Consider the following 16,289-nt stretch of genomic DNA (forward strand, 5'->3'; position numbering starts at 1 on the left):
CAATCAGAAGTAGTTGGTTTTGACTGCTTTGTTTTAGATATCCCACAAAAAATTTCCTTCAACACTGGCAAGGGGATTGCACCTTCTGTTGCACCTGAAGCGCCAGGCCAGATCAGGGAACTCAAGACAGGCTGTGTGGCAAGAAAGAGAAATGGTTTGTGAGGTAAAAGAGTATTGGAAAATGATCCATAATAAATTGAAAAAAATGTTTAAAAGTATTCCCCCCTCCCCCCCCAAAAAAAACAACCCCAGTCCTTTCTGTTGGGGATAATTCAGACTGAAATTCTCAGGTGTCAAAAAAGGTTATTTATGTATGCAACAACTGTGGCCCGTGTTTTGTTAGCCCCAAAATGGAAAATGAGCGAGGTCTCAACTAAAGAAGAATGGCAACTTAAGTTGACAGAATATGCACAACTCGCAGACTTAACATAAAGAATAAGAGAACAAGAAGAACATATGTTAAGAGAAGATTGGCAAACATTTATTTGAATATATGGGAAATAACTGTGTACAGCTGAAAACACTGGCAGCGATAAGATAAATTCAACAGTGTAAACAAGTTTTGATGGATGCAATAGTGGAATACTGAATGGTATAGTTTTTGTAAAATATGCGGGGATTTATGATATGTAAAATGAACCATGGAAAGAGAAGAAGGGAAGTCACTGATATCATAAGGATGTAAAATGAGTATTTTAAATTGCAAAACAGGAAATTTAATAAAAATTAGATATATAAAAAAGAAAGAGAAACGGCTTATGGCTGTTTTGGCCGCCCACACCATTGCCTGCCTGTGGCAGCTGCCTCCCTTTGCCTAATGGCATGGCTGCCCTGGATCCTGACTGCTCTGGCCCGCAGATTGCCCTCTCTTCAGGTTTATTTAACCCTGACCATGGAAACTCTTACATCTGCAGCATCGCAAGCAACAAGGCAACACCTCACTGAAAGCAGGTTGCCCTGCTTCCTCTTGCAATGTCAGCACACCGGGGACACCCAATGCGCTAGTGTGCTAGGGCTGTGCACATAGCAGCAGAGTTTTCCTCAATGGCCCTCCAGTGTTTCATCGTATGAAAACAGGGGCATGCTTGTAGAAGTTTGCTTCCCATACCAGGGATCAGTGTCCCAGATGCTCTTGTGTGTTTCCGAAGACTCTGCTCTTCCAGCAGCACACTTGTTTTCATGTTTTCTGCACCAGAGACAGGCAGGCTCTCCCATGCTCATCTCGGATTAACTCAGAAATTAGCCAAGCACAAACAAAAGCAAAATAACAGACAAACTCTGACTTAACCGCCCCCCTCCCAAGTGAGGCCAGGGCTACTTCTTCATTCTTCTCCTGTTCCATGTAGTGAAGCAATTTCACTCTATTATATTAAACTGAGGCAGAGTGAAGAGGCCCCGGTGGCAAAAACTTGCCCAAAGATAGAAGGTCCTTGGCTGCCAAAGCTGCCAGTCCAGCCTTGGGCTGCAGGGACAAAAGCCAAGAGCGAGGATGCCCTGCAAGTCCACGTAAAATAGGCTTCCCCAGTGGTGCTGGTGCCCTTTGGGACTTGTGGAGTGGAAAGCCAGGAGCCCAGCAGTAGGTGGCGCCAGAGCGCAACATAGAAAGAGAGAACTAAACCCCAGTTTGGTTCCCCATCCCTCCTGCTGATGAGTTCTACAAGGGGCATAACTGAGACTAAGGAGGAGGAAGCTTGATAGGCAGGGCCACCGCTTGGACTGGTTGGAAGTAGGAAGGCAGGCAGGTGGGAGCCTGTCCAGGGCAGACTGGGAGTGATGAAGCAGTCCTCTGTTTAGAAGGAGTCCTGTATTGATGAGCTGCCCAAGTCTGATCTAAATGCAAATATGGCCTTGGAGTGGCCCAACAGTACTTAGCTCCTAGACTGCAGAGAGTGCAGGCACACATGTCACTGGGTCACAGATGTCGACATTGTGGCGGAGGTGCATTGTCTTTCTATGCAAATCAACATTTCAAAATGTGTAGCTGTGCATATAAAGTAGCATGTGCAAATCACCTTCATGTTGAGTGGGGTGTGTGTGTGTCCTCATTTGCCCTCTTAGGCTGCCTAGATGGGGCAGCATCACCTTTCACTGCACAGGGGACAATTAAGTACGTTACAAGGGAGTGAGAGCAAGCCAGTGTCCCAGAGATGTCTTGCAGGGGATGCTTTTCCATGTCTTCCTCCATTATTGCCCCCACAGCCCGAGGGTGGAGTAGCTGGGTTTGGCAGCTGAGGATCATGGTATGTTGACAGATCTGTCAGTGTGTGTGGTGGGTGTGGCAAAGTCAGTGGGTGGGCTTAGCAAGTGGGAGGGGGTGAGGTGGCGTGGGAGGTTGGCGCAGTGCAAACACATTGGCAGGAGGGCTGGATTGGCTTCGCCGCTGCTTTTGCACCCTACCAACCTCCCTGCCACCTCCCCATCTCCCCATCTCCCTCTCAGTAACCAACAGTGACCTACTTGCTGGGAAGCCAGTACCTTGCGAGCTGCTTCTAGCTGGTGACCTCCAGCTACCAATCTGTCACAGCCCTAGAGACTTCTGTCCCCTGCAGGGAGTCTCTGGTTAGATGATTCCTGGCTGACAACGGCTTTGCTCAGCTCAGAGAGCTCTCTCTCCTTGCCACACAAAACCTTTCACAGTCAGGGAAGCCAGAGATTCTTCTGAGGCTCAGATTTTCATTGGACGTCGAGAAGAATATAGGGACGTGAAGTTTTCTTCTCCCTCTGAGGAAGTGTAAAACTCACCTCTCCTTTTGAGCCTTAGTTGAACAAGCCTCCAGAGTTGCTTTTTCAAAACCTAGCTTGGGGGAACTCTGCTACCATCTCTATTCTGCACTTGCACTGATATGAAACAAAATGCAAATTTAGAAGTATATGCATAGGTGCAAACTTAGGAATCTGTTACTATAACAAGAGACTAATGCACAAAGACAGAAGCTGGGAAGAAACACTTTTGAATTCACAGCTCCATCTGGGAAGGGAGTGGGAATTAGTGGCTAGCCAGTGTGGCATTCTGCGGCTGTTGTTGGACTACAACTCCCATCATCCCTGAGCATTGGCCCTGCTGGTGGGAGCTGGAGTCTGACAATATCTGGGGGTGGGGGCGGGGTGTTCCATGCTGGTTATTTCTGGGCCAGACTTACAGTGTGGGAGCAGCTCCCACTTCCCATTCCTGTATTTACTTGTTTTCCAGAGGAGGTGGGCAATGTCTCTGTGACCCCACCCTTTGCGGAGGTGACAGAAGGAGACAGCTTGGTGGCCCTGAACTGCACCCCAGTCCGAGGCTCTGTCTCCTGGACCAAGGATGGGAAAAACCTAGAAGAAAACCCCCGATTCTTGCGCTTGGCTGGTTCCTTGCAAATCAGAAACCCTCTACGTACTGATGCCGGCGTCTATTGCTGTACTATCACCAACCCTTTTGGCAACGGGACTGGCACTGCCAACCTTACTGTCTATTGTGAGTACACACTAGAGATTACCGTTTTTATATACTGACATATTGTATCCTTGTGGTTGGACGTAAACTGTGGACAGCCAGCTACATATACCTGCTAAGCCACTCATCTTCCTGGATGGTCTTGGGCCAGTCGCTGGCTCTCAGCCTAGTCCAGCTCCCTGAGGCCAGGTATTCTTCCTTGAGTTTCTCAGACAAAGGGTGGGATAAAAATGTAGCAAATGATAACTTTATTTTTGTGTTTATTGAATTTGTATACCGCCTTTCACCCAAAGATCACAGGGTGGTTTATAGCATCAAAACACACACACACAAAACACATAACTAAATAACTTTTAGACTTCTAGGGAGCCCTGCTCCTAAAGATCACAGAGGCAGGCTGATAATGCACTTGAGGACTTGCCTGGTATCTGTGCTTATTTATTCCTTGGGTATTTATAACCTGATTTTCAGGCTAAAAACCAGTCACTTTATTTTTTAAAAAATGTATACAGTAGTACCTTGGTTTGCATACATCTTGGTTTGCATACATTTTGGATTACAAACACGTCAAACCCAGAAGTGCGTGTCCCAGTTTGCAACCTTTTTTTGGATCATGAACAAACTTTTTTTGGAGGCCCCATTGGCGAAAGCGCGCCTTGGGTTACATCCTGTTTGGGTTTACAAACGGACCTCCGGAACTGATTATGGTTGTAAACCAAGGTACCACTGTACTGCCTTTCATCCAAGAATCATAGAGTGGTTTACAATATAAAAACACAGAAATACATAATGCAATAGCAAACAAAACAATGACCCTCAAACACAGAGTTTAAAAAGCCTCACATTGTTCAATTAGCCAAAGGCCTGGGGGAAGAGGAATGTTGTCGCCTGTCGCCTATTATTGATGATGTCATCATAACGAAAGGAATAATGAAGCATAGCTCATTCAGTAGAGCATGAGTCTCTAAATATTACAGACACCCCAAGTGTCTCTTTTCCCCAGGGATATCCCTGATTTAAAGAAGCCGTCCCAGTTTCTCATTTGATCCCGGAATGTCCTGCTTTTCTTTAGGACGTCCCTATTTTCATTGGATAAAGGTTGGAGGGTATGCAGTTATCTAACCCCCAAGCCGTCTGAAGGCAATCCTGTACAGGGAAGTGTTTTTTTATGTTTAGCATTTGGTTGGCTCCTGTGAAAACAGGATACTGGGCTAGATGTCCTTAAGGAAGATTTACCAGAGTTCAGTTGGCTGCTCGAAGGGAGATGTGGCTTAAGGACCAGTCACACGTCCATCTTGCTTCCAGACAGCTGCTTTCCTCTTCTTCTTCCTCCTCCTCCTGGCTGCTGGCGAAGACCACATAGTCAGAATCATTCGCAGGAGTTCATGCACTGATTCTGCACACTTACTTCCTCTCCCTCACCCCTCCCTTACATGTTCTTGCGGCCAGCAACCTCGGCCAGCCTTTCGCCACGCTTCTCGGGGAGAAAGGGCAAACATCCCAGCCGCAAGCGGAAGGGACACTACTTGAGACGGCTGTGCTGCATTTTACCCAGGTGGCTGTGCAAATACAGCCGACCGTAATGCACCTTTCTGCTGCTAAATGACCACTGCATCAATCTGAATGGCCACATTCGTCAGCGAGGTCGCAACCTGGATAACCGAAGCTGGGGAGAGGAGGCAGGTTCCCTGGCAGTTAAGCCTGACAGATAGATTGCCTGTTGTGTCTTAAAAAAATAAAACAACCCTAGGAAATAGACATTTCATTGGTACCGTATTACATGGCTGTGTGGCTTTCATTCCTCTCAGATGGCCCAGAGACCCCAACGATTACTGTTTCCTCGTCGGAGCGGGACTCTGACGCGGGGAGTTTTGTGCTGGTGAACAGTACCGTGAACCTAACGTGCCTGGCGCCGTCCGAGCCCCCGGCCAAGATGTACTGGAACGTGGCAGACGCTCAGGAACTCTTCGTGCCTTCCTTGCCTGTTCTGCAGCTCCCCAAGGTGCAGCTGAATCAGGCCGGCTCGTATTCCTGCTTGGCCATCAATCAGCGCACGCAGCGCCGGGTTCGAAACACTCACCATCTCACTGTTGCCCGTGAGTTGAATTCGATGTCCGTCTTCCTGTCGCACTAAGAGGCGTTAATCTCAGCAGGGAGGGAGTCAGGTGCAGGAGCATGTATATCTGCACCAGAAAGGTTTGCAGTGTGTGTGTGGGGGGAGCTGCAGCAAAAATGTTGCAGTGTGGAATGCCCCCCCCCTTCAGGATCCCATCAAGTTCCAACCCTCAGTTTTGCAGGGCGGGGTGGGGGGGTGGATAGTGGCTCTGCTCTTGTAAACCAAGAAATGACATATCCAGACAATTCTCTTTATTCTTTTCATATCTGTGACTCTTTCTCTACTCTTCTCTTCTAGGATTCACTAACAATATCATACTCATTACAATTTTATTATTTATACTGCCTTCAGATGTCTGAAGGTCTGCCCTCAGGTGTCTTCTAAAATTCAGATAGTTGTTTATTTCCATGACATCTGATGGGAGGGCGCTCCACAGGGCAGGCGCCACTACCAAGAAGGCCCTCTGCCTGGTTCCCTGTGGCTTCACTTCTTGCAGTGAAGGAACCGTCAGAAGGCCCTTGGAGCTGGACCTCAGTGTCCGGGCTGAGCAATGGGGGTGAAGACATTCTTTCTCCCACCCTTAATGGTTATTCAACATTCTGTGGTCACAGAGCAGGCTCAGCCCCATTGAGTTGTGTCGGGTGCACACCCCATTTAGAATTCATTTTTTAAATGTTCTGCAAACCTTGGGTTCCCCCCAAGCCTGTTGATACTTCGCTCTTGTGTGTGGGTGCCACTACCTAAGCAACATCACTCAGAGCTTCACCATCAGGAGTAAATGATACTAGTATCCCTCTCAAGGCCTTTCCCAAAGAGCCCTAGGAATTATAATTTGGTGAGATGCTTGGTTTCCGTTGTAGAGTTTCCCATCCTTGTCAAAGAGTCCAGATTTCACCAGAAGTGGAATGACTGTTAAACCAGTGGAAGTCTGGTGTAGAGAGATGCCTTTTCCTCTACAGCAGAAGTAGCTACCATGGCAACTTCCAGCATCCCTGACCATCGCCCATATTGGGGCTGATGGGAAATGAAGTCTAAAACATCTGGAGGGCTTCTACTTTGCTCTACGTCTGCATGAAATCTTCCTTCTCTTTTGATCCGGCTTCTGTTGAACTAAATTCACTGCCTTTGCCTTTTAGGCAGGCATCTTTCATGCTTAGGTTTTTGTTTTTGTTTTAACCTCAGCTATTATTAACACAAGCTTACCCTGCTATGTGACCCAGTTTGATGTTTTCTCCTCCCTTTAATGTTTTTTTATCTCAGATTTTTTTGTTATTATTATGAAGTTATGTTGATTTTGTTATGCATTCTGCTTTGAGAAGGTTTCTCCTGTTTCTTGATTTAGGGGCTTGGCCTTTCCTAGAAACCCCCACCCCCATGGCAGCCATTTTATGAAATGCCTCATACCCCATGGCAGCCATTTTATGACTGGCACCCAACACACTTCCTCAAAATTCCAAATGTGCCCACTGGCCCAACAAGGTTGGCAAGCCCTGGCTAAAATTACCTAACCAGGCCACCTTTTCCCCCTCACCTTGCCCTATCTCCCACTTAGCAAGAGCTGGTTCTGATAGCCGCATGCGTGAAACTAAGTTGTTTGAATATCTTTTTCCTTGTTATGAAATATTCTGTCTCTCTGAATCCAGCCAATCTGATTTGTGTGTATAGTTGAGTTATCTCTTTCTTTCTCCCTGCTTAGAACGACCCTTTGGATCCCCCCGTTGCTCTGTGGCCTCAGCAGACAATGGTACTGCTTTGCGTTTTATTTGTTCCTGGCCTGGTGGCTCCCCTACCCCGCAATTGACTTTCCGGGGGCTCCCAGGACACGAGGAGGAGGTCAGCACCTCCAACTTACAGCCATTGCTGGTCTCTCCCTTCCCAGCTGAGCTCAGTGGCAGCAAAATCATCTGTCTCGGACGCCATATGACTGGGCAGGGCAATTGCAGCTTGATTCCAGGTGAGACTAACAACCACTAAACTGGTTACCAGAATCCTCCACAAGGAGGAACCAGAAGGCAAGATATTGGTTCTGGTTCTGGTGTAGTATTGTGGTGTAGCAGTCAGAATGTTGGACTAGGACCTGGCAGACCAGGGTTCAAATTTCCATTGGGCCATGGAGCACACAGGGTGCCTTTGAGACAATCGTGGTCTCTCAGCATGACCTACCTCAAAGGGTTTCTGTGAGTATAAAATGGGGATGAAAGGATCATGTATGTTGCTTCGAGCTCCTTGGAGGAAAAGGTGAGCTGTGAATGTTAACAATTAATAAGTGAGCTGTTACCAGCAAATGATGGGGTGCTTGGTGCATGGTTTAGGGGTTTAGTAGGCCCCCATTAAGAGGGCTTAGCTAGTTAGAACCAGTGAGATTCAGTGGGCAGAGTTTTGCAGTTGGTTAGAAAGAGAGATGCTCACTTGCTGATCTTTGTCCCAGTCCCTTTCTCTCATCCTAACCTACCTCACAGGGTTGTTGTGAAGATAAAATGGAGTAACCCCAATATTTGTTGTCTTGAAATCCTTGGAGGAAGAAGATACAAATGTTATGAATACAGTGGTGCCTCGCAAGACGAAATTAATCCGTTCCGCGAGTCTCTTCATCTTGCGGTTTTTTCGTCTTGCGAAGCACGGCTATTAGCGGCTTAGCAGCTATTAATGGCTTAGCGGCTTAGCGGCTTTAAGAAAAAGGAAACAAACTCGCAAGAACTCGCACTTCGTTTCGTCTTGCGAAGCAAGCCCATAGGGAAATTCGTCTTGCGGAACGACTCAAAAAACGGAAAACTCTTTCGTCTTGCGCGTTTTTCGTCTTGCAAGGCATTCGTCTTGCGAGGTACCACTGTAATACTAAAAAGGGGCACTGAAACTGAAAAGAACAAACTCACTATATTAGGCAAAATGGACATTACGAATCCAACTTGTTATAGGTTTGGGGGGTCAGTCTGGATGATATCCACGGGTTCCTTCCAGACCCATGATTCTGTATTAAGGTGGCTTAGAATCTAGTAGACAAAGCTGCTGAAACAGCCAGAGCAATTTCTTTGTAAGATCATGGCCTTAGTCAGGTACTTCCATTGACATGACCGAAGAAGTTGCCCTGTTACCATGGAGACAAATGGATAAGCATTTTCCCACCTCACTGGGCTGGATGCCACATCATCCTAGGATGCAGAACAATAGGCCAATGGTGTGAGAGAGTTTTTGGCTGATGCTGAAAACTTCAGACACAGTGGCTTGGGGCTCTCCTTGGAAACCCAGCTGAGAAGCGAGATCTGTTAGAGCACCTCCATCCTACACTCCGGTTGCATATATGTGTAAATAAAGCTAGATATCCTAAAGACATCACAGTCTGGGAATACTCTAAAGACACCAGAGTCTGATGATGATGTGACTAACATATGGAGCTGCATTATGCTGGTACATCAAGCTGGCTGTTGTCTATGCTGACTAGTAGCAGGGTGGCGCTGTGGGTTAAACCACAGAGCCTAGGATTTGCCGATCAGAAGGTTGGTGGTTCAAATCCTCGCGACGGTGTGAGCTCCCGTTGCTCGGTCCCTGCTCCTGCCAACCTAGCAGTTCAAAAGCATGTCAAAGTGCAAGTAGATAAATAGGTACCGCTCCGGCGGGAAGGTAAACGGCGTTTCCGTGCGTTGCTTTGGTTCTCCAGAAGCGGCTTAGTCATGCTGGCCACATGACCCGGAAGCTGTATGCCGGCTCCCTCAGCCAATAAAGTGAGATGAGCACCGCAACCCCAGAGTCGGCCACAACTGGACCTAATGGTCAGGGGTCCCTTTACCCTTACCTTAGCAGCTCTCCAGGGGTCTCTCTTCAGAAAGGGATTATCTCCCAGCCCTGCCTGGAAATGCCAAGGATTGAACCTGGATTCTTCTGCATGCAGAGCAGATGTCCTACCACTGAGCTTTGCCTCATCTTCAATTTTCAGAAAGTTTTGTTTACCAGCATAACAGGCTTCCCTCCCCTCCCCCTAATCTCCCACCACAGAAGCTCCCTCAGGAGTTTTTCTCTCATTCCGGACATACAGCGGCACCGAAGAGTCCGTTACCATGGAACTGCATTGCCAAGGCACCTTCAACCCTGTGGAGATTGACTGGTTTCGGAATAAGGGGTCTCTCATTCCTGTCGGAGGCCGTTACCACCTGAACCCCGATCGAACGCAGCTCACCATCTGGAACTTCACTTCCCCAAATGACCTGGGCGATTACAGTGCCACCTGCTATAATCCACTGGGATCGCAACGTTCAAACCTCACCATCCTTGGTGAGAGCTCCTTCTACCACCACTGAAGTCCTATTTTCTATATCTATTTCTTTTCATGGTTTCCTAACACCAGCCTTTTGCTCTCTGCTGTAAATAGCAGCCAGGCAGCTACATTAGGTGAGGAAAGAGCAAGTGTAGTAGCCACCATTTTGGTTCCTGGCAGTGAAGTGTGAGAAGCTGGAATGTGTGCATGGGGACACCATTTTGAATGAGGGCGTGGATGCTCACTTTTCAAGACAAAGCAAGATTTGGGAGAGAAACAACCAATAAGTCTTTTTAAACCATTCACGTCCAGTCTGAAGGAGGGGCTGTATTGGGTGGCAGGGCAGTTATTGGCTTGAGGAATGATTTGGGTAGAGCCAGTGTGGTGTAGTGGTTAGAGTGTGGGACTAGGATCTCGGAGACCAGGGTTCAAATCCCCACCCAGCCATGAAACTCACTGACTGACCTTGGGCCAGTCACATTCTCTCAGTCTCACCCACCTCACAGGTCTGTTGTGAGTGATAAAATGGGGAGGAAGAGAACCATGTACACCTCCTTGACCTCTCAGACTTTGGGGGAAAGGGGAGGCCTAAGTGTGAAGTAATAAATAAAGTGCCCTCTGGTGGGCCTCCTCCTAAAGTGGTGAACCCTGGTCTTGCCAGAATTAATTAATCCCAACCACATTATTTTCCTGATCTAAATCATCCCTGCCTGGAAGTTGAGGATGGGCTGGGGGCAGAAACTTCAGGCATTATACAAATATCTGTATTTTTAAAAATCCAATAGCAGCTGTGAGGAGAGGGGAGTGATGTAGTTTCCTGGAGTAAGAGCAATTAAACTCAGTGGAACTTATTTTGATGAGATGTACCAGGAAATGAACCCGTGTGTGTGTGTTTGTGTGTGCATGTGTTGAACATTCACATTACTACTTCTCCAGTTATTATCAGACACTAGCTACTTAATAAACTTTAAAATAAAATTTTAAAACTGGGAAATCTGATCATCGGTAAGACTATAGCAAGAATGCAGAACCTTTGTCCCTCCAGATACTTCTGGGCTGCAGCTCCCATCATCCTCAGCTGTTCGTCATGCTGGGTAGGTGATGCTGGCAGATGAGAGTTGGAGTCCAACAACATCTGGAGGGCCATGTCCTCAGAACATAGGAAGCTGCCTTATGCTGAGTAAGACCATTGGCCCCTCTAGATCAATACAGTGGTACATCGGGTTACAGATGCTTCAGGTTACAGACTCCACTAACCCAGAAATAGTACCTCGGGTTAAGAACTTTGCTTCAGAATGAGAACAGAAATCACATGGCGGCAGCGCAGCGGCAGCAGCGGGAGGCCCCATTAGCTAAAGTGGTACCTCAGGTTAAGAACAGTTTCAGGTTAAGAATGGACCTCCAGAACAAATTTAAGTTCTTAACCCGAGGTACCACTGTCCCGGTTTTCAGGCAGAGGCCTCTCCCAGCTCTCCGAGACCTTCTGCCTGCAAAGCAGATTCCCAACCACTGAGTTACAGACATTCTGCATCAAATCTTCCGTATCACATCTGTTTTGGTCCTGAGCAGCAGGTCTGTACCTGTTGGAATGCACCCTCCATGAGTTATCCTCTCTTGGCAGGTCCTTCAATCGCTGACTGGACTCTCTCTCACGGACCTCATCCTGGTTCTGCTTACCTGGCCTGGACCGTTCCAAATGGATCTGCAGTGACTAGCTTCTGGATCCAGATGCAAGGTCCTCAGCAGCACCGTTCTGCTGAGGAATGGAAGACGGTCCAAGTCTTAGGAGCCAACAACCGATCCACCACTGTTATAGGATTGGAGCCCCAAACGCCATACTCCTTCCAGGTTGTGCCTCGTTTGGGATCCCAAGCTGGGAACGCCTCTGTTGTTTACATCCTTCAACCAGGTGTGTGTTCCTGATTTTAGGAGACACGTGGAATAGGGTGGTTTGAGGATGGGGATAGCATTGTAGATAAGTCTAGAAAAATGACTGGCCCACAACAAAATTTGCTAGCCTGTATTATTCTCTCTGTCTCTCTCTCTCTCTCTCTCACACACACACACACACACAAGCTGCTCATATTGAAGTAAAAGAACTTGCACTAAATTTAGGCTGCATCTGCACTATGCATTTAAAGCAGCTTTATACTACAGTCGTACCCTGGAAGTTGAATGGAATCTGTTCCTGAAGTCCGTTCGATTTCCAAAACATTTGGAAACCAAAGTGTGGCTTCTGATTGGCTACAGGAAGCCCCGTTGGATGTTCAGCTTCCAAAAATATTTCGCAAACCAGAACAGTCACTTCCAGGTTTGTGGCGTTCAGGGGCCAAAACGTTCAAGAACTAAACTGTAGTTTAGGTACAACTGCACTTTAAACAGGCATAGTTTCCTAAGGAATCCTGGGAGCTGTAGTTTGTCAAGGGTGCAGTTTCTAGATTTCTATTTCCTTCACAGAGCTACAATTCTCAGAGTTCCCTGGGGAAAGGGATTGATTGTTAAACCACTCTGGGAATAGAAAAGGGAACAGGAGTCTCCTAGTCTCAGCACCCTCAACAAACTACAGTTCCCAGGATTCTTTGGGGAAACCATGGCTGTTTGAAGTGGCACAATCCTGCTTTAAGTGTACCATGCAGACGGGGCATCTAAGTTTAGTCAGACTTCTCAGGCTGCTGATGTTTACGTGCAGCTCAGTTGTATTCCTTCACAGGGACTTAAAGAGGGTGACAGTAAGATTTATTTCCAAATCTGCACGATGTCCTTTCCTCCCAACGGGCCTTCCATGGCATTCATTTCAACAAATAGCCGCATTTTTATGGAACATTTGTATAGCACTAACCCCCATGTGGCCCCCAACCTGTGGAGGAAGAGAATTGGGGCTAAAAGGGCAAGGGAAAATGTCGCTGCGTGGTGGCAACATCGCAAGCGAGCATGAAATGTCAGCCTGTGCACTCTTTCTGGAGAGTGAAGGCAGGAACCTTAACTTATGATATCCATTAGGGCTGTGCACCTTGTCTGGAGAAATCACAGATCAGGAACCCAATCGAGCCAATTCAGGTCCAGTTTAACACCTTAGTTTTTAATTAAGGGCAGTGCAAGGCTCCCACTTTGTCTCAGGATTGAGATCGGTTTGGGTCAGATCAGAGCCCGATCAGGGGTGCAGAATCAGAGTTGCCTTGCACAGCCTTAACAGTCATGCTTTTTGATGCATACGTGCATTTTGTGAGAGTTTTCATATTCCGTTTAAAGTAAATGCGCTTTTTAATCATGACCCAAAAGAGTGGGACATTCTCTTCTGATTTGCACAGGTTCCTTGGCTTGGTCGCCTGAAGGCAATTCTTCACTCACCACAGGCGACCAGGCCAATGGCCATTATGAGGCTGGTTTGAAGGGGGAAAGGAAAAGAGTCGGGTTTTATGGGACTGAATTGACACAAAAGGCGACGAGAGTGCTTTAAATGGCTTAAAATAGTTTAGCGCCAGTACTAAGTGTTCACACCTACTGCTTTTTAAAAAGCACTTTGCAGCCATTTAAAATGCTTTGCCATAATTGTTAAAAATGAAAATCTTTAACGAAAAATAAAATAAAGCAGAGGTTCACCAAATGTTCTCCTGCTTTAATCATGGGGTTATAAAAGCACTGCTTTCAGAGTCAGGAATATTTCCCCCCCGCCCCAATGCTCCTAAATTATATGGTCACTACTGACCTTTGCCCCAATCCTGTTTGCTACTATTGTTTCCCCAATGTGCTTCTGATTTTTGACTTTTTCTGTAATACTTGGTCTCCTTCCTGCGAATAGTCACATGGGTGATCCCAGCCAGCTAGGGATTTTGTAGTGAATAGATAAATTTTATTTTTTGTTGACATCAGTGAGGGCAAATTAAGCCAATTGAGAGGGAGGTGGATTCTCCCTGGGAACAGTGGCATGAGCAAAACCAGGCAATTGTGATAATTAAGGATATGACATCATATCAACATAGCCAGTCAGATCTGGCTCTGTGGCAATGTCACTAAGGTCAAACAAAGCCAGTTCCAAGTGGGGGCAATGATACCCCCCAAAATCCATTCAAACAAATTCAGTTCCAAGTGAGGGCAATGATACCCCCCCCAAAAAATCCATTCAAATTAGTTCACAGCAAACTCTGAAAAGTTGTGTGTTGGGGGGATGCTTTTCTATGCAAAGGTTTCATGAAAAAATGTCACACTATTATAAACCTAGATCACATTTACAGTACCCCTTGTCCTTTTCAGAACCTAACCCTTTTCATATCTGGGGCCCTTCTTTAGTCCAAAGATGCATATTGCAATCCCAGATCTCTATTTTTAACAATATATCTATGATGGTGCTGCTGCTGTTAAAACTGAACAGTGGGGCCCAGCTCATTGCCTGTGTGCTAGAAAACCCAAAGTCTGTGCTTGGAGTTGAGCCTGATTGCAGAAATCTCTTCAGTTCTGTGCATTTTGTGTTATTTCACATGGTTTAGTTGTTGTTTGATTGTTTAACAAGCCAGGGCAAATGAAAGAAGTGTCGTAGAGACACTTCCAGTCTTTCTTCTTCTGCCATGAGATCTAGAAACTTGTTTCTTCTTTCTACTTTTCAAAAGAAAGCTACTCTTTCCTGAATGTTAAATTCCACTCTGCATAGCAGTACAAAAACGTGTTATGTGAATGCACTGGTCCTTCATAGCAAGCCATTTGCAAGTCCAGCGGCCCCACCATGCTTTTGCCTCTGATAGAAGGGTTTCGCCTCCTTGGACAACAGAACATCTCCTGGGTCGTGTGGCCTTTGTGCCTCTTGGTGCAGCAGTTTCCTGTTCATGCCACTTAATATATGCCTATCCTCCCTTTTAATGTCCTCCGGAGTGTTCTGATGGTCCACAACAGGGAAGGGCAACCTGTAACCCTCAAGTGGTGTAATGGTTGGAGTGTTGGACTAGGAGACCTGGGAAACCAGGGTTTGAATCTCCACTCAGCCATGAAACTCACTGGGTGACCTTGGGCTAAGTCACTGCCTCTCAGTCTAACCTACCTCACAGGGTTGTTGCAAGGATGAAATGGGGAGGAAGAGAACCATGTACATTGCCTTGAGCTCCTTGGGAGAAAAGGTGGTGTTTATGTACGTAATAAACACACAACACAAAATATACAGATGCAGCTGAACTCCAGCTCTCATCGTCACTGATAATTGTCCATGCTGACTGCAGATGATGAGTGCTGGAGTTCAGGTTTTTCTCCATGAGCTTACAGTTTCAAGGAAACCATCTGATGAGGATCAGATTCCTGGCTTTCAAAACTTTTCTGGCTCTAGAATCCTTGATGGATAGGATCTAAAATAAGAAGCGAGGGTCAAAATTTCCGAGTCTTGGAAATTCTTGAGTCTTGCGAGACAAATATGTGAAGCTCAATAGCTCCTCTGTGGACTGACAGTAAGAGCTGTTCGACAGTGGAATTTGCTGCCAAGGAGTGTGGTGGAGTCTCCTTCTTTGGAGGTCTTTAAGCAGAGGCTTGACAACCATATGTCAGGAGTGCTCTGATGGTGTTTCCTGCTTGGCAGGGGGTTGGACTCGATGGCCCTTGTGGTCTCTTCCAACTCTATGATTCTATGATTCTATGACTGTGGCTGAGGTAGGACAAACCTGAGGACCCCTGTGTTTCCAATCCTGATTTCCTCTCCTTCCTCTGTGTCACAGATTCGAGTCTGAGCGCAGGGGCCATTGCTGGAATAGTGATTGGCTCCATCTTTGGTGCACTCCTGATCCTCGCTCTCCTGTTCTTGTTGATCTGCTTGATCTGGCCAATCTGCCTTCGGAAAGGTAGGCTGAACCACAAACAAGCGAAACGCAAACTAACTGAATTGTTGATCTTTACCAATTGGGCAGGAAGCATCACATGGCATATGGGTGTGATCAGCTGACCTCCCTTCAGCCAGTTAAATACCAAGCATGGAAAGTCAGGCTCAAGAAATAGAATAACTATGTTAGTTTTAAATCACAGTTGCCCGACCCGGTGCCCTCCAGCTGTTGTGAACTGCAATTCTTATAGGCTTGGGAATGATGGGAGTTCTCAAAATGCAGAACGTTTGGAGGATGTCAGATGGGATTTTATTCTGTGGCCTGCCCTGAGACCTCTGGGTATGGGGCGGTATATAAATTCAAATAATAATAATAATAATAATAATGATGATGATGATGATGATGATAATGGCTGCTTTGAAGTTGATTGTGTAAATATAGGATAGAGAAATAAACACACACCCTTTCGATGCTCCACCCACCAGTTTCATTTCCCTAGTCCTGCCAAAGAACTCTGGAAATCAGATGCTGTCTTAAGGACTAGAAACTTGGATATAAATGGAGACTCTCAGGGTACTGAAATCTGTGTTCACTGGGCCAGCTTTTGCATTTGACTTTGCCCAGGGCCGTCTGAAGCATATCCGATGCTGTGGTACAAAGCTCTCTCTGGCGTTCTCCCCCCTGTTTCCCAGAGTTCTC

General features: G+C 46.6%; 1 protein-coding gene across 2 annotated transcripts in view; it reads left to right on the forward strand.

Moving 5' to 3' along the window:
* Window positions 1-16,289, forward strand: part of VSIG10L (V-set and immunoglobulin domain containing 10 like) — a 41,125-nt gene that overhangs the window by 17,376 nt on the left and 7,460 nt on the right. For both annotated transcript variants that reach the window (XM_081868918.1, XM_081868917.1), the window contains exons 3-8: window positions 3,191-3,454; window positions 5,242-5,529; window positions 7,246-7,503; window positions 9,540-9,815; window positions 11,420-11,707; window positions 15,489-15,611. In XM_081868918.1, coding sequence (XP_081725044.1) covers window positions 3,191-3,454; window positions 5,242-5,529; window positions 7,246-7,503; window positions 9,540-9,815; window positions 11,420-11,707; window positions 15,489-15,611 — 1,497 coding nt within the window. The remainder of the gene's footprint in view (window positions 1-3,190; window positions 3,455-5,241; window positions 5,530-7,245; window positions 7,504-9,539; window positions 9,816-11,419; window positions 11,708-15,488; window positions 15,612-16,289) is intronic.

This window comes from Podarcis erhardii (assembly GCF_964252035.2).
Source record: "Podarcis erhardii genome assembly, chromosome: 7".
Classification (NCBI taxonomy): domain Eukaryota; kingdom Metazoa; phylum Chordata; class Lepidosauria; order Squamata; family Lacertidae; genus Podarcis; species Podarcis erhardii.